Here is a 23,650-nt window from a genome sequence, read left to right as displayed (position 1 = left end):
ACAGCCAGCAGGGAGAGTGGCCCTGAGTCCTATGCCCGAAAGGCAGAGGATTCTGCCAATAGCTTGAGCCTAGAAGCAGGTTCCTCCCCAGTGAGCCCCCCAAGGAGAGTACAGCCCAGACAGTACACTGCAACCTTGTGAGCCCCTGAGCCATGTCTGTGCTCCTGAGCCACAGAAACTGAAGAGAGTAGACGTGTGTCATTTTAAGCAGCTAAGTGTATGAAGACTTGCTAGGCAGCAGTTGACCTTCCCTTCAAAATGCTGGCATGCCTGCCAGAACAGGCCTGGGGCGAGGATGGAAAGATGATATGGAAGGGAAGGTAAAGGAGGTGAGGGTGGTGGCACTTTGCAGACCCAGAGCCCTCCCTGGGCCCCAAGGCCCCAGCCAAATGCAGAATGCTGTGCTGGAAGCTGGGCCACAGGGCTCTTCGGACTGCTCCCCAAAGTCCCACACTCCAAAGTGTGACCCTTACTGCAGGGCTCTGTGGCCATGTGCAGCAGTTTGCCTGACTTGTACTCTCCATTGCCCTGCCAGTGATTAGCACACACCTGCGGAATGCCTTGCCCACCAGCCCCCTACAGTCAGCACTCACAACTTGCCACATGCTAGCTCTTCAGGGGGGTGCCCATGGGCCTGGCCGGCCACTACCCAACTCTCCACAACCCTCCGTCAGGCATATGTCCTCCAACTAGCTGTCTCCCTGGCCACTGCACCCTCCCTGCTGTCCCCACTCTTGAAGGACCAAGCTGGGGTCATCTGTGTGTTTGGGCCCCAGCCTAGGCCAGCACCAACTGATAGTAGCAACTAATGTCCCCACAAAATGAAGCATTTGATTTTTTTCTCTAAGAGCCTCCTGCCTGGAGGCTCTGGGATGAGTGGATGCCTCTCTGCCTGAAGCCCACAAGCTACATGATTCAGGGAACTTCAATGAAACCAGCTGGGGCCAATCTCTTGTTCTGTTTAACTTCCTGCAGTGAACCAGAATGGACTTTACCTTGCAGAATACCACACACAAAACCAAACTCCAATTTTCATTTCTTACGGATTCATAATCCAAATTGAGTTGAAAGGCTGTTTCAGAAAAAACAAAAAAAGAAACAAAGGAGCTACCTAAAACAAACAAACCATGAGTTGCATTTTCTGACACTGTTGGGCTGGAAGAAAACCAAAGCATAAAAGTGTGCTTTACGCCAAGCCTGAACTGAACTAATACTTCCTCTGCCCAAGCCCTTGGCTTGGTTTTCCTAGCTAGAAAGGAACAAGATGGTGCAAGATCTGGAATCTATGCCACTCTTCCTATTGGAAGTATCCAGGAGTGAGAGCCAGCAGTGGCCAGGCCCTGAGGCAGGACACACCTCCCCAGAGCCTGGGTCTTCCTCTCCTCAGCACCACACCATGAAAGCAGGGTGAGGGAGCACCTTCCTGGGACACTCAACCTGACCACGAGGAGGGCAGGCCAGGACTGGGCCCCCACAAGCTCAGGAAGCTCTGTCCCTGGGGCAGAAGTGCCAGATGGGTAAGCCAGGAGGCAGCACCAGGCCTGCAGGAAGGGAGGCAGCGTGGGCATGCGGGGCACACTGATTGAGAGTCCAAAGGCTTGAGCATGAACTCTGCCAGAGGCTGACTCTGGCGGCGACCTTTGGCCAATCACACAGCCTTGGTTTCCTCATATGTAAAGTGAGTTTTCCTGCCTGCTTCATAGAGCTATTGTGAAGATCAAAGGAAAATGAATCCTGTTGGCCCAGCATAGGGCTGTTACTGGGAAGGCTTGCAGTTCCAACCAGGTGTCCCACAGTACCTTCACTTCTTCTGAGTGGAATGAGTGGTGGAACTCCCATCCCTCCCTCCAAGTCATGGGGGAAAGGGAGGAGGAAAAGGATCAGGAGGCCTGGACAAAGATGCTACTTGGATACCTCCACCATGAGTGTTCTGGGGGACGGTGGGTGGAGAGAGGCCAGTGCCTGTGTCCTGTTCCCCAGCAGGAGCTGGTGGCTGGAAGCCAGGGCCAGGTTTGGGGATGGAACATGGGGGTGGCCAGGGGTGGCAGAAGACTGAGGCTGGGTTAATGAAGTATGGATTGACTGACCCAGGCAATGATTAGCTCTGGCATTGGGCTTTTCCTGAGCAACGGCAGCAGAATCAATACTAATCCCTTGATCCCATTAGGGGCTCTTGCAGGTCTCTGGGACAAAGTCTGTGCCCCTCTAAGAGAGGCACTGTCTGGGGCTAGAGGGTAAAGCTGGAGCCTTGACCAGCATCCTTCCCACTATCTTCTTGTAAAACTTCCCCACTTTCTGCCTCCTATTACCACATCCCTGCTCCCATGCTCAAAGGTCTGGTGCCTTCCCTAGCCATCCTAGCTTCCCCATCCCCCTCTGACTACCCCAACCTCCTTCTGGGCCCCCAACCAGTGGAGCTGGTTATGCTTCTGCATGGGGAGGCTTCAGCATCTGCCTCATCAGCCCCAGGGGGACTCAGGCTTCCAGATGACAGAGGATGGCTTCACACATACAGCAGAAGCTCTCCTAACCAAGCCTTTCCTCAATTGGCTTAGCATACTACTGATGCTAACATCCATTTGTAAAGCACACTAACAGATGCGTGTGCAAGCATAATGCTGGACCTCCCCTCTGGTGTCCCCCCTCCCTGTGCTTATACTAGCCAAGCTGCATACTTGCTGAGAGTCCATAGTGTTCCCAAACAGTTTACAATGGGCATGCTTGTTGTCACCATCGTGGGATATTATACAAACCATGAAACATGAACTGGAAAGAAATAAATATGCTGTTTCTATGAAAACTTAAGTTGAATGCTCTCAAAGGACTCCATAAGATGCATCTAGGGAAAAATTCTCAAAATTAGGTGAGGATTGGTTGGAAAAGTCATAAAAACTTTAAAGCATACTGCACTTGAATTGTTCACCAAGTGTCCTTCAGGTCTCAGACTACTTCAAAGAAACACACACTGGAGGTCACAGGTAGGGCACTATGGTGTGGATGACGTCAGAAAGGCAACATGGGACTCACCTCAACTGTCCCTTGGCCCAAGAAAGAGCCTCGGCCCTGTGTCAAAAAAGCAGAAGTGCTGCAAGCTACCCAGTGGTGGGTGGTTTGGGTTTGTGAAAAATGACCACATTATTGTGTAGTAGTGGGAAAACATCATTTATTGAGCTCTTAGCTATTTAAAAGTTGCTTAAGTTGAAATGTGTATTCTATGTGTGCATTTTGAAGGACTCTTCACTTTAATGGATTCCTTTGACCAACTGACAAATGATGTCAGTCTTGGATGGTTTCTGAGTTTGTTTGTGACTAGTCTCCATCACACACACACACACACACTCTGCAACATTAGAACTCATCACACATCACCCTGAGTGATGTTGTGGGAGCCTCACAGACACCTGTGTAAAGTTCCTCCTCCCTTCTGGGCTGCGAGATGCTGGAAGGAAACCCTTGCCTCCCTCCCCCATGCTGCTGCATTGCCCATAGAACCTAACACAGTACTTGCCTACTACAGATGCCAAGTTAATATTTGTTGAATCTGATTAAATAAGCCTCCTCTTCAGCAACTAGGGGCATTGATGAGGTTTTCATCTGAACACCTGTAGGCTCAGAAGGAAACTTTCCTTGCATTTAGAATCATCCAGCCTTGAAGCCAACATGGATCTAGCTCTGCCACCCCAGACCCAGCATCTCCTGTCCAGCCTGACTGGCTCTGTCCCCAGTCTTGGGCAGTTCCATCTGAGTTCCCATACCCAGGGAACCTAGTTCTCACACACAACCTATGACACCCTAAAACCCATAGACAAATTCCTATGTCTTTCCAGACATGGCCAATCATCATAGCTAATTGGTCCTTAAATCATGACTACGTTCCATGAAAAGTTGCTAGGTTGACTTCCAGCCTTGAATGCCTACATGACCCCCACTATTCTCATATAGAACACTTCTTCATCTTCATGGAGGCCCGTTTCAACCTCACATTGCTAAAATGGCAAAACTAAAAATTCATTAGAACTGTCCCAATCCAGCCTCCGTATTTTAAGATGAAGGTGGAGGCCAAGGAGGGCAAGCAATGGAACCCAGTCCCCCAGTGAAGGGGGACACTGTCCACTACCCAGAGCACTGTCCAGGCCATTGCTGCCCCATCTCCCTACCACTGCCTCCAAGTGCTCTGCTTTTGTCGCCAAATGACCATCCCCCACTCGACCTTATATCCTCCACCCACATCACAGCCTTTGTGTCCAGTGAAGGCTTCTGAGGGCACCAGGAGGGTGGAAGGGCCTCTACATATCTGCACTTACTGGGGGACAAATGACAATTGAGGTTGCTCACAGATATGAGTGACAAGTATCAGGTGGGGAATCATAGCCCCACCAGGTCCCTGCAGTTTCCTGTCAGTCACCCCTCGCAGCCTCCGCCCAACACTTCCTCAAATATCCCATTCTCCCTGCTCTTGCCACCTCCTCTCTGCTGGCCTCTGGGGTGTGGCCAAGCCCCTGCTCCATCTTCATGTTGATTCTTCTGCCCTAGCCAGCAAGGGCCCAGAGCAATTCTGGGGTCTGAACCTGTGACCACAGTCTAGCTACTGCCTTTCCACCAAGGCACAGGCAGAAGCAGCAGGCTGTGGTGAGGAGGCCACCCTTGCAGTCCCGTCTACAGATCTGCAATAGGGGTAAGTGCAGCCCCCAGCTGCCTCCCCTGCCCCCAGCCCCATTTCCCATAAACCTGCCCCCTGCTGGCTAGCTGGCTTTCTCTAAGGCTGGGGGCTCTCTCTGTGCTGCTTAACAACTGCCTGGTAATTAGCTCCACGATTTTGCTACTATGCTTATAATAGCCTCCATTAAAGTTATGGGGTTTTCAAGCCATAATGGCTTCCAGAGTAATTAATGCACAACTGGGGTTTATTGCTAAGTTTATTTTTAGAGCTTTTCTCCCTCATCCCATCCTCCCTTTCCTTTCATAGATGTTTTGACCAAAAAGACTGGATGGGATCAGAACGGTCTCTCCAGAGCCCTCATGTACACTTGACTGCATCCTTCCTCACCCCAAACCTGCTTCCTGCTCCCACCTCCAGGGAGCTGCTGGGACCCCACAGAGCAGACAACTTTCATGGAGGAGTGTGGCTGTGAAGCAGTTCTTGGCCAGGGCCTGTGTGTGGACCTGTGGTTACCCTGCACCTGAGCTGGATTCTAGGCTCTTGAGCCTGGAACCTCTCTTCCCACACTCCTGCCAACAGCATAGAGCCAAAGGGCCTGGACTTATGTCTGGGTCAACCATGACCTTATTGATTGCAACTTCAGACAAGTCACTGATCCTCACTGGGCATCAATGATTTCCTTGTGAAATGGGGTTACAACAGCACCTATGGCCAGTGGTCCATGAGGATCGAATATGAAGTATTGAGTGTCATTTCTGGACACCACCAAGTGCTACATAACAGCTTGTTATTACTAATGACAGCCCAAGCAGACAAGTAGGAGGTTGAGCAGGTGCAAGAGGAAAGAGACTTGGGATAAAGAGGCTGCCCATTAAAAAAAAAGGTATAGATGCAGGCACCTGCACCATGAGCAGGCTGGATATGCACGCAACAAATTGGCATGGAGCTTGCCTCTCTGTTACTTTCTCCATCCTGGAATTAGGACCCTCCCCAAGATGAAGGACATTTGGAAAAGCTCCTTTTTGAGTCACTAAGAACCCAAAGGAAATCTCCCAGCTAGACCTCTTAGAAGCTCCCTTGTCTTCCATCAAATGTGGCCTAAGATGGCCCAGCCAAACCAAGCCCCTGACTCAGCCCTTTGCAGCCTAGTCAGTGACCTTGGAGTGGGGAAATTGGGTTGGGGCTGAGGGTGACATGAGGTCACTCCATTTCATCATACTTAGTACATGAGATCCAGACAGGCCTCCTGGGGTGGACACTGGGCTCTGTCACCTGGAGGGGCCATGGAAGAGGAGTTTGTAGGAGACACAGCACGTACCCCAGAATTATTCTCCCTGGTCTGTGTCCACATCATTTGTCCCTGCCAGTAACATTTAACCTCAGTGGATCTTCCATTTCCCTGAGAAGTTGGGGTAGCCTGTTTACCTCCTGCCTACGAGGAGACAGTGGAGGCAGAGCAGGCCCCTGGTGGTAAGTGGTTGGCTGCAACATGCTGACTGACCCTGGAAACCACAGTGCTCTTTACTGGAAGACATAACTGGTTCCTCCACAAGGTGACAAAACTATTTGGAGAGAGGACTAGACAAGGACAGAGAAACACACTGTTTCCAAATCTGGGATTGGGAGGTGGGGGGCAAATTCTCCTTAGCCATGGCTCCTGATGCTGCCAGAGATGGAAAGCATGTGCTACCTGGGGCTGGATTGGGCAGCTGGCCTCTCTAAGGGATGTCACTGCACAGTGCTGGACACTAGAAGTGGTGAGCATGCCAGGACCAGCCATGGACTTCCCAGGACTGACATTTCCCCACCCCCTTTGCAGATCCCATCTGCATCTTACACAGGGTTCAGCAGAGAAGGGACAAGGAAGGCAGAGAATAGGATCTGACAGTTTCCATGGTGGTTGTGAGGGCTCTGTGTGTGCTCTCTTTGTCACACAAGACAACAAGCCCCAGAGAAGGATGCTGCTGACGGACCCTCTGCAGAACTGAGAAGAAATTCAAGCAGGCTTACCCTATTCACCGAAGGGGTGTCTCTCCCAGGGCTCCTGTTGCTGCTATTTTGAGTTCCGTCTCCTCAGGGTATGGCAGCCCCCACAGGGACCATCTCTTCACCTTGCTGATACCCAAGCTATGCAGAATTCATGAGAATTTCCTATTGACATGGACAAAGAGAAGGCACTTGCTGCATGTACTCCCAGGGCCTGTCCCCAAAACATCTCCTGTTGGCCCTCACCCCAACGCCTACCCCTTTATCTAGGCTATGAAGAAACCATCTGGACACAAACGTGGACACCAGAGTAGCCAATGCATCTTGAGCACTCAGTATATATATATATATATATATATATATATATATATATATACATATATATATATATATATATATATATATATATACACACACACCAGGCACCATTCTGTGGCTTTTGTGAGGTTAACATTTGATTCTGAGCCTTGTGACATAGGTAGTGATAGTACCCTATTTCATAGATGAGAAAATAGAGGCAGAAACAGTTGCCATAACTTGGTAAAGGGCATATGGCTTGTTGGTGGCAGAGTTGGGGTTTAAACCAAGACTTGTGTGTCTGAAAGCCGTGCCCTTAACCTCTGTGCCCTGCTGACTCATGTAACTGGGCAGCACCTTGTCCCCATGCCTGTGGGGGACAGAGGCTGGCCGAAGCAGCCCTCAGGGAGAAGGCAGTGCAGGCTCCACTATGAAAACGCCAATGCTGTGAGCCCTGCAGCCAGGCCCTGCCCTTCTGGGCATCTCTCCCCCCACCCCCAGGTCTCTGGCCATCCTGTTCTGCTCTCTCTTGCAGGTGTCCACTTCACAGGGTTCCTGATTGTGCCCCTGGACAGCCACCCCTTTGCAGTCTCCGGTCTGGCTGGACTCTGCAAACCTGCTTCCGCAATGGGTGGGTTGTGAGCACTGGTAAGACCTGCTAGCCAACATTCGGCTTCTCTGCTCTCCCTGTGCCTGGCCTGAGCAGCCCATTCCTGTTCTTTTCTCCCCTGTGCTTGCCACTGTCTGCTGCCGTCACCCCTGGGGCCACCCTTCTCCTGACCTTGCCGCCACTCAGGTAACGAGGAGCTGTGGGCCCAGCCAGCCTTGGAGATGCCGAAAAGACGGGACATCCTTGCGATCGTCCTCATCGTACTGCCCTGGACACTGCTTGTCACCGTGTGGCACCAGAGCACCATCGCGCCTCTGCTCACCGCACACAAGGGTGAGCCCCTCAACCTCTTGCCCTGGCCCCAGCCAGGCTTCTGGAATAAGAATGACCACAGCTGACGCTGATGGAGTTCGTATTTTCATTTACTAGGCAGTTGGGAAGAGCCATAGGATGATCAAGGCCAATGACCTTACCTTTTGGGGGGTCTTGGTCCCTTTCAGAATCTGATGAGTGCCAACACACGCATGCATGCACAGATACACATACACGTGCACAGAGACACACGTGCAGAGAAACACACAAAGGCACATATGCACAACTCTGCATCCAGTCTCAGGACATGTAAGGACTGGTTGCTTTCAGCTGTGAATGGGGAGGGATGGATGGACAGGGTTTTTGGCCTGTGTTTTAAAACCATTCAGGGAGAGCATATTATTTGCTTCTCTTTTCCTGCTTGGGCAACCCTGATCCTACCTAGTGAAAATAGACCTGGAAAGAGAAAAAGTCCCACAAAGCACTCGTGGATGAACAGACTAGAACCAGTTTCTCCTGGCTCTGAGTCCAAGGCTTTCCCTCCCACCACGTTGCCTTTCCTTCTCACACTGGGCTCCCTTTACTCTTCTCGCTTCTATCTGCCCCATATCTGGCCTGCCTCCTCATTCCTCAGTCTTTCATCTCATGCTCTTCTTTCCCACCCAACCCATGCATGTACAGACTCAATACTGTAGGGCAGCAATTCTCCTATTGAAATGCACATCATATTACATGGGGGACATGATAACATACACAAGTACCCAGGCCCATCCCAGAGAAAGAGAGTATGGCTCTGTGTTAGGGCCTATAAATCCATGTATGGCTCATAACCCTGGGTGATTTGGATGCAAGCAGTAGCCAAGAATCATAGTCTGAAGCCAGGCTGTTTCACAGTTACACAGTGGGGCCTGCTCAGCCCCAGCAGTTCCTGAAGCTTCCATGAGGAATATTTTCCAGGCTGGAGATTGCAGAATTCCCACTGCCCCATGCTGGGCACTTAGAGCCTCTCCTGACATTTATCCTCCAACATCTCTCTTTAATGCTCATCATTTGGAATTGTTATCCTACAACTACATCATTCCAGAAGGTTTAAAGCTACAATACACCAAGTGACATAATATCATGTAAATTCCATTCTTGGCAAAGCTCTAGAGTCAGAGGTGTCAGAATGTTTTGCTAAGCACTGATGCTGCTGCCTGAGGATAGGGAGCTGGCTTTCTGTGTCCTCAGAGTATGTCAAGATGGGCTTAAAGAAAGCTGCAATGAAATAATGTCAGGGGCACCAGGAGGCCTTTGTGACTCAAAGGTTGCAGAAGCCCTGAAGCCAGCACTGTGGCCCAGTCAGAATGCATGGAGAACTTTCCCAGGGCCCAGACCAGTCTGTTTGGTGTGATTTGAATGGAAGAAAGATGGGGAAAATGGCTCTAAATCTTCCTTCCCAGTATTCAGTTTCCAAAACTTCACTGACTGCAGGATGAATTAACCCTTATATCAATTTTGGTCAGAATCCCCATCACCTATCTCTCTTTCCTCCACCTTGGTCTGTTTTCCAAGTTTTACCTAAAACCCCTCCAAAAAGTCACCTTTGATCAACAGAGGCTGAGCTAGTCTTCTACACCTGCATTCACACACCAGGAGGCATGGTATTCCCCACTGCATGTCTTGTGCCCTTGGCCTGTGTGAACACCCTAAGAGCCTGGAGCTGGTCATCTTCTGGGTGCATCTGTACCTCCTCCCGGAGCCCAGTGTCAGATCTAATACATGAACTGCACACACTCCATGTGCTAATGTCAGTGATGGGAAGTAGGGGAGGTGACAGAATGGCTGATTCCCAGCATCCTCCCTGGAACCATACTTCAACCCAATCACGAAAATGCTTATTGCATCCTTTCTCTAGGTACAGGAAGCTATGCAGAAGTAGGGCTGGCAACTGTCCTCCTTTTAAACACGAGGAAATGATAACAACTGCCTGGCAGTGTTCTGAGTCCTTTACATATATTGACTCATTAATCCACATAGTAACTCAATAAAATAGATGCTATTATTACCTCCATATTGCAGTTGCTAAAATTGAGGCACGAGAAGTAACCTGCTCAAAGGCATAGTTAGTGCCAGAACTGGACAGGGTATGAGCCCAGTGTTTGGATTCCTAGGTATGTCCTCTGACCATTCCCATCTCCTAGGTATGTCCTCTGACCATTGCCACCTCCTGCTGAGATCGTGTAAGAGCAGTGAGGGCCACACAGTTTTTCACACAGAAAGACTTGGAGAGCAGGGGCTCAGTAAAATCAATACCAATGACCCTGATTTGTCCTCTTGACAGGACTGCTAGCCTTACTAATGAGAAAAATGTCCAGGATGTAAGAAAAAGCTTGGTAATAAGAGCTGCCCCAACTGAAACAGGTTGCCTTCAGGAAGGAATGGGTTCCCCATGCCTGTGAGTGTTTTACCAGAGGCCAGACCTCTTCAAAATTCCACTGCCCCTGATGGTGTCCTTGGGGAGATATGTATAAACACTAGCTGGATGCTAGCACAGTTGGGGTCAGTGGTACAGTTAGTCTCCCAGATGTTTGAATGAGTGTCTAGAAAGTGCAGATCAGGAGTTTGACATCAAGCATAAGAAAAGCTAAAGCAAGTGTCCACTCTGTCTTTTTGTGTAGGTCAAAATTTAAGAACATCTAAAACCACAAACAACAGGTTCAGGATTCAAAATTATCTTGGCAACTATAGGCATAACCCTGGAAGAAAACTACCAGGGCAAAACCCTGGTAGTTAAGCATGAAATTCTGCACCAAGATTCATAAACAGGAAGGGAGAGAGAGGCCCCACTTGAGTAGAGGGTTTATGAAAAATTGGGCTGAGCTAACCTCACACTTTGTGAGATCCACAGTGCGCTGCAGCTAGGAAAGCACTAACACTGGGGCATTGTGGCATTTACACCACTGCGGGTGGCAGTGCTGCCCTGCTATGCAATCCCAAGGAGGTGGGGGTGGGGGGGAGCGGGGGCGGCAAGTGCAGTCAGCTCTGGCCAGATGGGGAGAGCACTAGGGTGGGAAGCGTCAGGACACTTTGTCATATAAAACCCAACACATTTAGGAAGTGAGAAAGCAGTCTTGGAATTTGGCCAGCCACACTCAAATAGCCACAGAGCTGTCAAATATGAGAAGGAGGAAGAGGTTATTTCTGTGTCATTTCGGGAGTCAGAACTGGGAAAATGCCTGAGAGAATTCCAGGGATGCAGCTTTCTCGGTTACCTGTAAAAGCTAGAGCCCAGGCAGGTTTCTGATGGCATTCCTGCAGAAGGAGCAGTGGGGAGGTGTGTCTTAGCAGGGTGGGTGACATCCTGCCCCTTACCTGAGGCCAGAGCCAGGCCTGCACGGCCCAGCCACACACCGTGTGTCTTCCAACCCTACAGATGACGGTAGTGACCCCCGGCGCGACGTGCCTCAGGGCGCCGACCCCAGGGAATACTGCATGTCCGACCGCGACATCGTGGAGGTGGTGCGCACCGAGTATGTGTACACGCGGCCCCCGCCGTGGTCCGACACGCTGCCCACCATCCACGTGGTGACGCCCACCTACAGCCGCCCGGTGCAGAAGGCCGAGCTGACACGCTTGGCCAACACGCTGCTGCACGTGCCCAACCTGCACTGGCTGGTGGTGGAGGATGCGCCGCGCCGGACGCCGCTGACCGCGCGCCTGCTACGCGACACCGGCCTCAACTACACCCATCTGCACGTGGAGACGCCCCGTAACTACAAGCTGCGCGGCGACGCCCGTGACCCGCGCATCCCGCGGGGCACAATGCAGCGCAACCTGGCCCTGCGCTGGCTGCGGGAGACCTTCCCGCGCAACACCAGCCAACCGGGTGTGGTGTACTTCGCTGACGACGACAACACCTACAGTCTGGAGCTCTTTGAGGAGGTGTGGGACGGGGTAGAAGGCTGGGAAGGGGTGGGAGGATGCTGGTGAGGGGCCTCTGGTGTGGGGGCCCTTTGGTATGGGCACAGAGGGAAACAGTGGGGTGGGGTGAGCAATGCCTGCTGGGGTGTCAGTGTAGACTGCAGGCAACCCGAGAAGGGATGGAAAAAACTCATTGCAGACTTCTGCAGTCACCCCTGCCTCAAGGGAAGAAAGCAGAGGATGTAGCTCATAGAACAAAGTCTTGGCCTTAGAGGCATGCCCTCAAGTGGTATAATTTTATGTGCAATAATTTATCTTTGGGACTTGGGAGTCATTGGAGTCTGGGCAGGGGAAGGAGTCATTTCAGACTCTACATTGGGAAGACAGAGGTTTTTGCAGGAGGAGAGAAAGCTAGACTCCAAGTCTTGTGGAGAAGAAGCATTTTAGCTGGGGTGAGCGTCAGGCCTTGCTTTTGGCAAGGCAGGTTCCTCTGTAGATGCCTACCATGGAGGATGCATCTGGAGATGGGGCTGGGCCGGATCCCCTGGTATGGCTTCAGATGGCCTGTGTGTGTAGAGTTAATTGATTTCCCCTTCTCTGGGGACAGGCACCACTCCCTATCAGCAGTCCCATGTGTCCTGACTCTGGATTCCCTCTTGTAGATGCGCAGCACCAGGAGGGTGTCTGTGTGGCCCGTTGCCTTCGTTGGTGGCCTTCGGTACGAGGCCCCACGGGTCAACGGGGCTGGGAAGGTGGTCGGCTGGAAGACAGTGTTTGACCCGCACCGACCATTTGCAATAGACATGGCTGGATTTGCAGTCAACCTGAGGCTCATTCTACAGCGTAGCCAGGCCTACTTCAAGCTGCGTGGTGTGAAGGGAGGCTACCAGGAAAGCAGCCTCCTCCGAGAACTTGTTACCCTCAATGACCTGGAGCCCAAGGCAGCCAACTGCACCAAGGTAAACCCTCAGCAGAACTGGCAGGTATAACGCAAGCTTTTCCCAGCCCATCCAAACACTCCCGACAGGTCAGAGGGAAGGAAATAAAGACCTCAAAACTGCACGGCAAAGGACCAGCCTAGAGCCATGCCTTCCTAGAACACCCTCCCAAGAAGGTAGCTTATACCCAGTCAGGCCATCATGCTAATATCAAGCACAGAAATGGAGAGGGTGGCAGTCAGTAAGGAAGACCAAGGGTTGCATCCCATCCCAAACCTCAAAACAGCTAGGCTCCAGACATGTGTGAACACATATGCATGAACGTGTTCATGCCAAGGTGCATGCACACACATGACTGCATGCACGTGTGTGCACACGCACACACATACACATTGCTTCTAGTTTGGACTGCTCCAGCGAGGGCCAGGACTATACACTTGGCTGAGCCGAAGTCTCTTGAAGAAATGTCTCCCTCTCTAGAGAGACCCATCAAAAAACACAGGGGAAGATGAGAAGTAAGAGGAAATCTTGGGACTTATTTGTCTATTTTCTGTAGCTGCACACTTTGTATTTCCAACAGATATTTTGAATGCATTATATGTACAAACAGCAAGAATCAGGAAGCAGGTAGAAATAAAGAACAAGGACAGAACGGAGGGGCAGCAGAAGTACTTGTAGAGTGTGGGAGGGACCTGGGAGGGGGTAAGATGAGGTTAGGGGGGGACCTGCTCCATGTTGTTTTGTGTCTCTGGACACACAGATCCTGGTCTGGCACACACGGACAGAGAAGCCGGTGCTGGTGAACGAGGGGAAAAAAGGCTTCACTGACCCCACTGTGGAGATCTGAGCCCCAGGCTACAGGTATGGCAGTGACAAGGGTAGACAACACACTGGGCAGGGGCACCCCAAGTGTGGATGTGGAACAAATCTGCCAAGGCTTTTCCTCTTGGTTTTTAATTGTGGGAGGGCAGGGCAAATACTTCAAGAGTGGAAGAGACATAGCTGAAGTCCCCTTCTCATTGTGCTGCCTAGAAGTTCACGGGAGCCAATTTCCCCTGCACAGCTGGGTCCTTCTGCCACCAACTCCTTTGAAGGTCTCACCTTCTAGACACAGCCTCATGACAACTTCCTGTCATTACTGCTGTTATTGTGGCCATGACACCAGTCCCATTGCAAGGCATTACTATGTGGACTCTTTCTCCAGGCTTTGTCTTCCCCTGTGGGTTTCTCTTCAGCCATGCTGCTGTGGCAGGGACCCCTCACTCTCCTGCTTCCACCTCATCAAGCACCTCCGGGTGTCTCTTAATAGCAACAGTGTAGCACATTGATGAAAGCATGGACCCCAGAGCCTAGTTCAGGCTCCAGGCCTACCACTTTTCATCCTTTGACCTTACTTTCTTTCTCTAGGCCCCAGTTTATTGACCTGTAAAATGGGTTGTTAGGGGCACCAAGAACAATCTTTGGTACATAATGAGTGTTATGTAAGTGTTGCTACTTTTATTTAATTCTTTAAAACTTTCTATTGAAGTAGGCCACAGGATCTATCTACATTTTAGAGGTAAAGAAAGGGTGTTCAGAAAAGCTAAATGAAGTGAATTGTGCCAGCTGTTTGTCCAAGTCAGGAAATTTATGGGCTTTTCTATAATATCATCCCAGAGGTGGGAGCTCAGACGGTGGGATACACATCTGTCCTCTGGCCTCAGAGTTAAGCTTCAACTTCTATATCATGTTGGCAGCTACCCTGCCCACAGGAGACCATGGGGTGTCAGTCTGCCTGTTTTGTGCCTTGAACCAAAATATCAGCTTGAACAGTGCCACTGAAAATGCATCTGTACAGAGCCCCATCACCTACCTCCTCACCTGGTCAATGGAAGGACCTGCCCCCACCTGCCTCTCAATAAGGGATTCACAGAGGACCCTAGGGGTTGGGCTCTGTGGAGCTCCTGGGTGAACCCTGATGGGGGCTCATGATTGAGCAGTTTGGCCAGACTGGCTGCCCCTCACCTGCCTCCCTGCTTAAACGCCTCACCCATATTCTTCTCCCCTTCACAGGAGCCTCCTTCTCAAACCCTGTTCCTGGCCTTCCATCCTCTCCCCATGGCTGATGGTCCCTCCGAGGCAAACTCCTAAGGAATCACCATCACTCTCCTTTCTATACTGGGGGCTTCAGAGAGAGCCCAGCCTGATGCCGGGACAAAGGACGGAGAATCAAAGCACAGAAATCCCAGACCTGTTGTTATCTTCCATCCAGTATGACCAGGGGCCCAGCTGCTAGCCAAGTCACGCCAACCAGCGAACCGGTGCCCCAGCACGCCTCCCCAGAGCTTCCTGCACTGACAGGGCCTGACGGAGCAGATGCAGTGGGCACCTAAGCCCTGGAGTGATGCCAGGCTGGGAGAGAGGTGAAAAGACCCCAGCTGTCAAGTGCAGTGTGGCCTTGCCCGGCTCCCTGCTCCTGGGGCCCAGCATGACTGCACAGGCCACCTGGCCAGGGAATTCTGAAGACCAGAGAACAGCCCCCTGCCCAGGCATCAGGAACACTGCCCCGCCCTGTCCTTGGAGAGCTGCTCTCAAGTAGACATACCTCTGTGGCTTTCCTCTGGTTCCTATTTCCAGAGCATAAGGCTGTCTTTGATCCCAACAGGCAACCACCCTGCATGAGGGGAGCCTGGGCCTGCCATCAGGCTCCCCCATACCTCAGGCTTGTGGTGGGAGTGGAGTCCCTTACTCCGGGCCCACATCCCTCAAGCCTGCTCCTTCCAGCACAGGGAAGGAGGTGGGCCCTCGAGCCAGCACAGGTCATGGACTGACCTGGACTAAGATCATGCGGGCCCCTGTCTAGACACTGTCTCCCCACTGCCCACTGGGCTCCACGGCCTCTTGCTTGGGCTGGGACTGGGGAGGGCAGGAGCCCTCTTTCTGGAGCTCTTGAGAACCACAGACCTCAGGGGCTGAAGTGAGCCAGGGGTGGGCAAGGCAGAAAGAGGCGGGAGGCAGGGGCCATCCAGTACTCTTTCCTGCCCCTGTTTAAGGGAGGAAGGGGCTTTGGGTTAGCAGAGGGACTTGTGGAAAAGGGGCAGAGATCATTTGGATCCTGAGGGGAAAGGAGACCTGAGCACACATTACTTTGGAAATCATTCTATTGTAAACACAAAATGGGAACAAAACTCTCCCTTCTCCCTGAGTTGGGAGCATGAGAACAAGCCTGCTGCTTGTTCCCTCTCCCCCCACCCCCACCCCTGAGGAAGAACAGTGTGCATGTGTTACTTCCCTGTACCTGGAGGCTACTGACAGGGACAGCCCTCTGCTGGCTATCACTCATGCTCCTGAAAGTTGGAAGCACAATTTTCCTCCCAACTGGAGGAAAAGGAAAGGCCTGAGCCTACTGAAGTGGTGTTTATTTTTTAACGCTAACAGCCCCCACTCCATTTAAACTCACAGGACCGGTCTGAGGACCGCTAAGAACCCACTCCTGGGTGGGTGGGTAGGATTCAGTCCAGCAACCTAACATTCAAAAAATAGCATTGGCTGCCTATTTTGAAATGGATTTAACTTCCCACAGCATTCGTGAAACCATCCGATGGGATCATATCCCTGAGAACCCTGAGCCACCTTGCAGGATATTCCCAGCCTCTTACACTTTCTATGGTGGCTCTGGAAATCAACCCCTCAGAATCAAGTGGGGTGTCATGGGAGGGGAGGGAGGAGGTGTGCACAGGGCACCCACCAAATGAGTGAATTCATGCCCAGGCACAGCACTGCCTCACTCACTGAAACCAGCCCTGAATGCTCAGGTCAGCCTGGCTGGTCTTAGGCCACCTTCTTAGCCAAAAACCCAGGGCTTATTTTTCAGGAAATTGATAATGAACAACAAAATGGGATATTCTGTTTTTATTTTTGTTTTTTTTTTTTTGGGCAGATGCTATTTCTGTTGATTTCACCTAATAGCCTCTCTTAGCCGCATGTGTATTTATTTATAATTATAACCCTGGTGGACTGCAGCTTTCATCTTTGTTGGGAATGAGTTTGTTATCAGAGTTGGGTCCATGACTACAATTTGTTTCTCAAACCCAGTGTGTTCCTGCTCCCCACCACAAGAGTGAGGCCGGGGTCTAGGAGCCACCAGAACAGAGCCTGGGGTGAGGGTGGAGCCTGTGCAGCTGCACCATCTGGTCTGTTTTAATTTAACTGTATTTAATTTGTTTCCAAAATTAAAAGTCAAACATGGTTTTTAATAGCCCTAATCCTCTGCAGCCCTGCCTTACTTTATTCTCATTTACTGCTTTAACCATCCAACAAGTATTTACTTGGCAGGTGCCTACTATGAGCAGGCATTATTCTAGGAACTAGCACAGAGCACTTGTCTTCATGGAGCTTCCCTCCTTAGGGACAAGACAGATGAACACCAGGCATATACGGTATTTTAGATGTGATCTGGTCTAACGAGAAGTATGAGGCCAGATAGGGGTGTCAGAGTGTAGCTGAGGAGGAGTTGATCCCCTCTCTAGGGTGGTCAGGAAGGCCTCCCTGATGAGAGGACCCAGCAGAGCAGTAGAGTACAGATACACAGTTACCTGGATCAGACCATTCCAGAAACGGGAACTCACTTCCAGGCAGAGAGTACTTAGCATGTTTAAAGATCAGCAAAAAGGCCAGTGTGCCTACAACTGACTGGCAAGACAGGAGGGGTTGGGTGGGAAGTAAAATGGATGCAGTTGGTGGGGTGCACAGAATATACTGGCCCTGGGAACCGGGCAAAGCTTTTGGCTTCTGCGAGTAAAAAGGGAAGTGGAGCCGTTGGAGGGTTTGGAGCAAAGGGCCAAACTGGCCTATAAAGAAATCACTCCCCTTTCTGTGCTGACCATAAACAGAGGGCAGGGCAGGCTAGCGGAGGTGGCTCCTGCCATGATCCAGGCAGGAGATGATGGTGAGTCAGAAGAGCAAGCCTTGGGACAGAGAGAAGTGATCAGGTTCTGGATATGCCTGAGATACAGCCAGGAGAATGAAGTGGTGGAGTGGTTGTGCACTTCTCCATAAAATGGAGAAGCTAAAACCAATCTGAGACACAGAATAACCATTTCCTGCTATGGGACAGAGTGCAGCAGGGATCATGGGGGAGTAATCGGACTTTGTCATCACATGCAGGAGCAAAGGTGAGTGTACAGCCAGTAGATCTGGAGCTCAGATGGAGATAAACATTGGAGAGCATGAATTTCCAGGCTGTTTACAAACCCTGGTTAGTGATGCACCCACAGTGAGTGTGGACAGAGGGAAGAAGAGGCCCAAGGAGCAGGTCTAGAGATGTGGGGGTGATGAAGAGTCTTCTAAAGATTCTGTGATGAAGCCATCCAGTAGGGAAGGTCTGGACAAACATGAATAAACTCTGTAGGATGAGCTCTGCCAAAGGGCTTTGACAGAGAGAAGCTGCAGGGTTAGCTGGCAGATAAGAAGGTCAAGAACAGTAAGTTGGGGCAAGAGGACCAATGCATCCCTGAGCAGATTTTGATAAAACCAATTCAAGGGGATTCTTCACTTTATAAAAGGATTTGCTGTAAGATTCATTTAAATACCAGTTCCCTATCACATCTTCCAACAAAGCCAACTTTTACACACACCTTTGTAAGAACACGGTCAGGTATAAAGTAAGGTACAGTGACACTGCTCCCAGTGTTGGCCATCCCCAGATAGTAGGACCCTTGGGCCCATCCCCTTGTTACTGTATGTCCTTGACCCAGGCTCAGCTCTTGGGCCCAGTGGCTACACACCACAAATGCCCTACTGCAGAGTCCTTTCCTTAGCCAAGCCCAAGATGTAAGCAATGGGGTGGCTGGGAGCCCCATGGCCTGCTATTCCCCACAGGCCTTTATGGATTCCTGTCATAGGCATCGTCTTGGAGAGGTATTGGCTATTTACGTTTGATTATTACTGGCAATAATTAGTTTCTGGCAGTACAATCCAGATGTTATTCGTGAGGAAAACTCACCCTCTGTAGCTAACTCACATGTCGAGTTCTTGGCTATCTAGCAGATTCTTGCAACTGCCCACCAGCACCAGAGTGAATCTGTACTTGACTTCTCCTCTCCAATGGCACTACCAATCCACAATGACATGTCAGGCAGAATGAAGGTCAGGAGGGAGGTGGTAAGGAGCCAGGGGATAGATCATCCACTAACTAGGTAAAGTCAGGGTCTAGATTCTCAGTGCCAGATAGACTAAATGGGTGCCTGACACCACAATGCTTTTGCCTGTGGTAAACAGGGGCACAGATGGGATCAGAAATATCACTAAAAAGGGTTTGATTCAACTCTTGCTTTATTGCAATTCAGGACAGTGAACCTAAGCCAAACCAGTGGACTTGATCCCTAGAACAAGCACCTCAAATTTGGACAGACAGTTGCAAAGGAAGACTGGCTCTCCTCCCTCCTGCTTAGTTACAAGGATTGAAGGAGAGACTGAGCCGGAAGCAAGGTCTGGTCTAGGCTTGCAGGCCCCGTGGTTACACCAACATAGCAGGGAGGCTCCCTGCCCAAGCCACTGGAGCTGGGCCCTCATATTGGGGTGTGGTTTCTTCTAGGGCCTGCATTCCCTCCTCAGCTGATGTTCCTTCTCATCAAGTAAAACCAGAAATATTGTCTAATTCAGGCTGAGTATTTCTGTTTCTCCTAAGCTTGGCTTGTCATCCTGTCAGATGCAGTTAAAGTGGAAAGGAAAAGAAGAAGATGTGTGTGTCTCTCAAATGGAGCTTCTTCCAGAATCCCAGAGAGAGGTGAGACATCCACCCCCTTCCCCATCCTCTACAAATGGTGACAAACCTTCTATTTCAGAAATGAAAAGGGGCCATGAGGGCCATGCTGAGTGCAGGTGAGAACATCATAGAAGCAAACCTCATCACGTGGAGATATGATGAGACATTCCCACCCCCCAGAGAGACATCCCTCTGTCCTCTCCCAAAGAGCAGGAAAGTAGAAAGGTGCCATCAACAAAGCCCAGTCAAGAAGCCACTTAGGTAAGAAGAGGGTCCCTCCCTCCTATTCCACTTCTCTTCTTCAGTTCTTCCAAGTTTAGGGCTTTGAATTAAAGTAGGGGGCAGAGCTGTAGCCCCCATGGCTGCCTGAGAATGTTACTTAAGGAAACTCTCCCACATGGGAGAGTGTCAGGGAGCAGAGCACCAGGCCTTGCTCAGCTGGGAGGACAGTGGTGCTCTCCTGCTTCCAGGGGGCGCAGGAGCGGTGCTGTTCAATCAAGGTACTGGTTCCTGCCTAGGTGGGGTGTTTCAGTGAACTGTATCACAGGGCCTGCCATCTTCTCCTCGAAAACAATGACCTGGGAGAGAGAAGGGCTGGTGTATGACAGTAGCCGAGGTTTGTCTTGGAGCCAGATGAGGGTGCCTTAGGGGAAGGGATTGAGAAGCAGGCTGGAAGGAATGGGGACCCACAACTCATCAGCACCAAGGAGGAATACAGAAGGAGCTGGCTAAACCTTCTGCACCCCCTCTCCTGCCCTAACCAACCTTAATAGACTGTCACCCGCAGCCCCCAGGGAAACACTGTGATACTGGGGAGGGCTGGGACAAGGGAAGGACTTGCAAGTGTTCCCACCTGGTTGATGCCTTGATCCAACCAGGCACCTGGGAGGTAGAGGGTCTCCTGGGGTCCGATGTTCCAGTAGCGTCCAAGGTTTTGGCCATTGATGAATACAACCCCCTTCTCCCAGCCCTTTAAGCAGAGTGGGAAAGGGGTTAGTTTACCATGAAAGGCACTGAATATAAAGTCACATGAGAAGACAGAGACGGACACATGCCTTGCATTCTTCTCTCAGCTTCCAAGATATCAGTATGAATGGATATTTTAACAGTCATGAGGTTGACACATGGGGTATTCTATTTCCTGTGTCCACTAGCTCTAAGCCTCCCCAGCAAGGCACCCAAGCTCAGACCTGGACCCTAAGAAGTATCACCAGGTGGTTCTTCTGCTTTGAGTCCACTCCCCCTCTCCAGGGAGGCCCCAGAGACCCTTCAGAGAGGGCAACACAAAGACAGAGACTCTCTGGGTGCAGGTGATATAGAAGGCTCCAGCAAGGACAAGTACAGGGGCTTGGGCTCAGAGCCCTTGGAGGGAAGACTGGAGAACCCAGGCAGTAAGGGGACTACAAACCTCCAGCTTCATGAAGGTGTCAAAAGGGGAAAGGGAAATTGACAAGACACCCAAAAAGAAAGCAGGGAACGTAGGTACTGCAGGGATAGGGCTCCATTTGTCGACGCTGAACCTATGAACAGAAGACAAGAAAGAAGAAGGGCACATTCTCAGATCTGGACCCTATCCCACACTCAATCACAAAGGCATCCCAAATTTTCACCACGTGTTAACCAGCGTATCATGGAAATTCCCCCAGTCTTTAGCGTTGGTACTGCCCCTACCCTGAGCAAGCTGCTCTGGGCTCTGGGTCTGTTTACACATGATTGGGAGGAGCTAGGCCAGAGCAGGACCTTCCTGGCTCTTATTACATGTTATCCATGGGTACACACACTTCATGGGGTCAGGACTCACCTCTGAAAGAAGCTCTTTTTCATATCCAAGCTGTAGATTCTGAATTTTTTCAAGGGAGAATCATTCAGATAGATATTTCCAATTAAGCCTGTTGGAAGAAGACAAGGAAACATGAATAAGGCCAAAGGAAGGGGCACAGCTGACCCAGCTAAGGCCCAGCACATACATGGAGAGTTTCTGGAAAGTTCAAGTGAAAATTCCTCCAGAAGTATATACTCCCTACAGTATATACTACAGAGCTCTTCGTGTGGTATAAAACCTCCTCTAGAAATCCCAAAGGAGAGAAGAGTGAGTAATAGCAATATTTGCCAGGCCTTCTCTGGGACTTGCATGGAAGAGTACATCTAAGGGCAATGACAGAGCTGAGAATGTCATAGGGTGAGAACAGTCTCTGGTCTCTCTCTGAAGGGGAAACTCTCTTTTGGGTATGAGAATTCCAACACAATAAAATGAAGCCCAGTGGGCAAATGATCAAGAGGTCACAACAGTTCTAACTTAGCTTCAAGGTCAGATTCAGTGGTGTCCCAAACTAAACAGACCTAATAACTCAGCCAGAAATCTTCTATATGGCCTAGGATTAAGGATATATTGTTTAAGTATTTGAATTGTGAACAGATGGCAATATGATTTGGGCATCTGAGTCTGAGGGCCCATGCACACTTTTGCATAGTGATTAACTAGTGCCTGGGGGGAGACGCCATTGATGTTGGTCCTGGAGCAGCTTCCAAGGTCCTCATAATCATGGAGCTGCTGAGTTTCTGAAGAGGGATTGTGAATAGGCTAGGGACTGTAAACAGGTTCCATGGAGCCTGTGGACTCTTAAATTGCAGGTACAGGTGTATGTGGGGGTAGGTCTATGACTTAAAAACACTGAACTGCTCCAGGGGTAAGAACTCCACAGTGAGAGTCCAAGGCACATCTTAATCAGGGACCTGGGAGGCAAAGACTGGGAACAGGGTCATGCTGGCAATCCCTTCCTGCCCCCAGGAGAGCAAAGGAAGTGAAGATGGGCCTGGAGATGGAGCTCCTTGGAGGAAGAAGCTGAGATCCAGAGAGTAACACCGGGGGGATTGCTTAGGGGAAAAGGAAGGTAAGCCTGGACAATGCTAGAAGCATTGTCCTATCCAGAGGCCTATCCAGAGAGGGCCAATCCCCAGGACCCAAGAAGCCCCCAATGGCTGGGCCACAGTGCTTCCCTGGCAGGCAGGGAAGGGATGCACAAACTTCCTCATTACAAAGGCAAACACCCATGAGAGTTGGGAGGTCACCAGTGTCCCTTACAGTAGTAGGATTTATTTGTCTGAATTCTTATGTCACAACTTACATGAAACCACCCACATTTTGACAGATGAAAAGGAAGAGGCACATTTAAGCATAGAAGGTTTAGAATACCAGGAAGAATAGAGGCATCTGGGTGGCTCAGTTTGCTGAGAATCTGACTCTTGATTTCGGCTCAGGTCATGATCTGACAGTCATGAGATCAAGCCCACGTCAGGTTCCATGCCAGGCATGGAGCCTGCTTGGGATTCTCTCTCTCCCTCTGCCCCTCCCCCACCTCTCTCGGCCTCTTTCAAAAAACAAACAAACAAACAAATAACCCAGGAAAAATAACATGAATTGGTAAAATATTCCTAGGGGAGCATACCATCAAGAGCATTTGTTTACTGTATGTACTAACTCCTCCTCCCCACCACAAATGAGATCATCAATGGATTTCCAAGGTGGATCAAGAAAAGAAATTGAGTGTGAAGATCCAAGAAGGCAAGGGTCCTGTGCCATTTTTCGATTTCTGGGGATCCCCTTCCTTAAGTCTCACCACCCCCACCCCACCCCAAGCAGATTATCCCCTGATAAAGCAGACTGCAGCCCAGAGAGATGTGGAAAGGCTGGCTCAGTGTTTCCTGTGTGTTCACCATGGACATGTGGACAACATGCATAGGAAAGAGGTCAGAACCCAGGTGGGACTTTCAGGCCCACATCCACCTCCCTCCAGTGGGCCTCCATGACTCAGCTCCCTCCAATGGCCCTCTGCAACCCACCTGTCTCCAATAGGCCTCTACAAACCTCTTCCTTCCAATGGGCCTCCATGACCCACCTGCCTTCAATGGGTTTCCACAATGGGCTCCCTCCAATGGGCTACAATGGGCTACAATGACCCTACCTCATGAGAGTCAGCCTCCATGAACTGCTGGCATGCTGGTATGAAGAAAATATAGCCAGGCACTGCTAAGCACTAGAAGCTCTTCTCTTAGCACATGCTATGACCCACCTTTGCGCTGGTCATCAATATTATCCCCGTAGTTGACTCGCCCACGATTCTCCACCAAGATCCTCAGCCTGGTGTAACCCTGCCAGGAACATAGTGGTTGATGATGACTGCCTGATTACCCAGCCATAA

General features: G+C 50.6%; 2 protein-coding genes across 3 annotated transcripts in view; one reads left to right on the top strand and one right to left on the bottom strand.

Annotated features, from left to right (window-relative positions):
• Positions 1–6,760: 6,760 nt before the first annotated feature.
• Positions 6,761–23,650, bottom strand: part of LOC122200713 (beta-galactosidase-1-like protein 2) — a 63,432-nt gene continuing 46,542 nt past the window's right edge. Inside the window, exons 15-19 of one of the 2 annotated variants that reach the window (XM_042906442.1) lie at positions 23,522–23,600; positions 21,253–21,340; positions 20,860–20,971; positions 20,305–20,421; positions 6,761–6,811 (exon numbers count right to left, since the gene is read on the bottom strand). In XM_042906442.1, coding sequence (XP_042762376.1) covers positions 6,788–6,811; positions 20,305–20,421; positions 20,860–20,971; positions 21,253–21,340; positions 23,522–23,600 — 420 coding nt within the window. In that variant the 3' untranslated portion in view covers positions 6,761–6,787. Of the gene's footprint in view, positions 6,812–19,024; positions 20,030–20,304; positions 20,422–20,859; positions 20,972–21,252; positions 21,341–23,521; positions 23,601–23,650 lie in introns of those variants that run through there. The other variant, XM_042906441.1, reaches the window with a different exon arrangement.
• On the top strand, positions 7,492–15,074 carry B3GAT1 (beta-1,3-glucuronyltransferase 1). The gene is made up of 6 exons (XM_042906443.1): positions 7,492–7,574; positions 7,740–7,886; positions 11,281–11,789; positions 12,431–12,727; positions 13,467–13,567; positions 14,759–15,074. Exons 1-5 carry the CDS (start codon positions 7,571–7,573, stop codon positions 13,551–13,553), a joined length of 1,044 nt encoding a protein of 347 aa, XP_042762377.1. The 5' UTR covers positions 7,492–7,570; the 3' UTR covers positions 13,554–13,567; positions 14,759–15,074.

This window comes from Panthera leo, chromosome D1 (assembly GCF_018350215.1).
Source record: "Panthera leo isolate Ple1 chromosome D1, P.leo_Ple1_pat1.1, whole genome shotgun sequence".
Taxonomy (NCBI): Eukaryota; Metazoa; Chordata; class Mammalia; order Carnivora; family Felidae; genus Panthera; species Panthera leo.
This window is presented reverse-complemented; position numbering and strand designations above follow the sequence as displayed.

Bases quoted from the DNA above. Each gene is read 5' to 3' on its own strand.
- B3GAT1 (XM_042906443.1), top strand. The intron at 7,887-11,280 runs GTGAGCCCCTCA...CCAACCCTACAG, and splicing joins TCTGCTCACCGCACACAAGG to ATGACGGTAGTGACCCCCGG. The intron at 12,728-13,466 runs GTAAACCCTCAG...CTGGACACACAG, and splicing joins AGGCAGCCAACTGCACCAAG to ATCCTGGTCTGGCACACACG.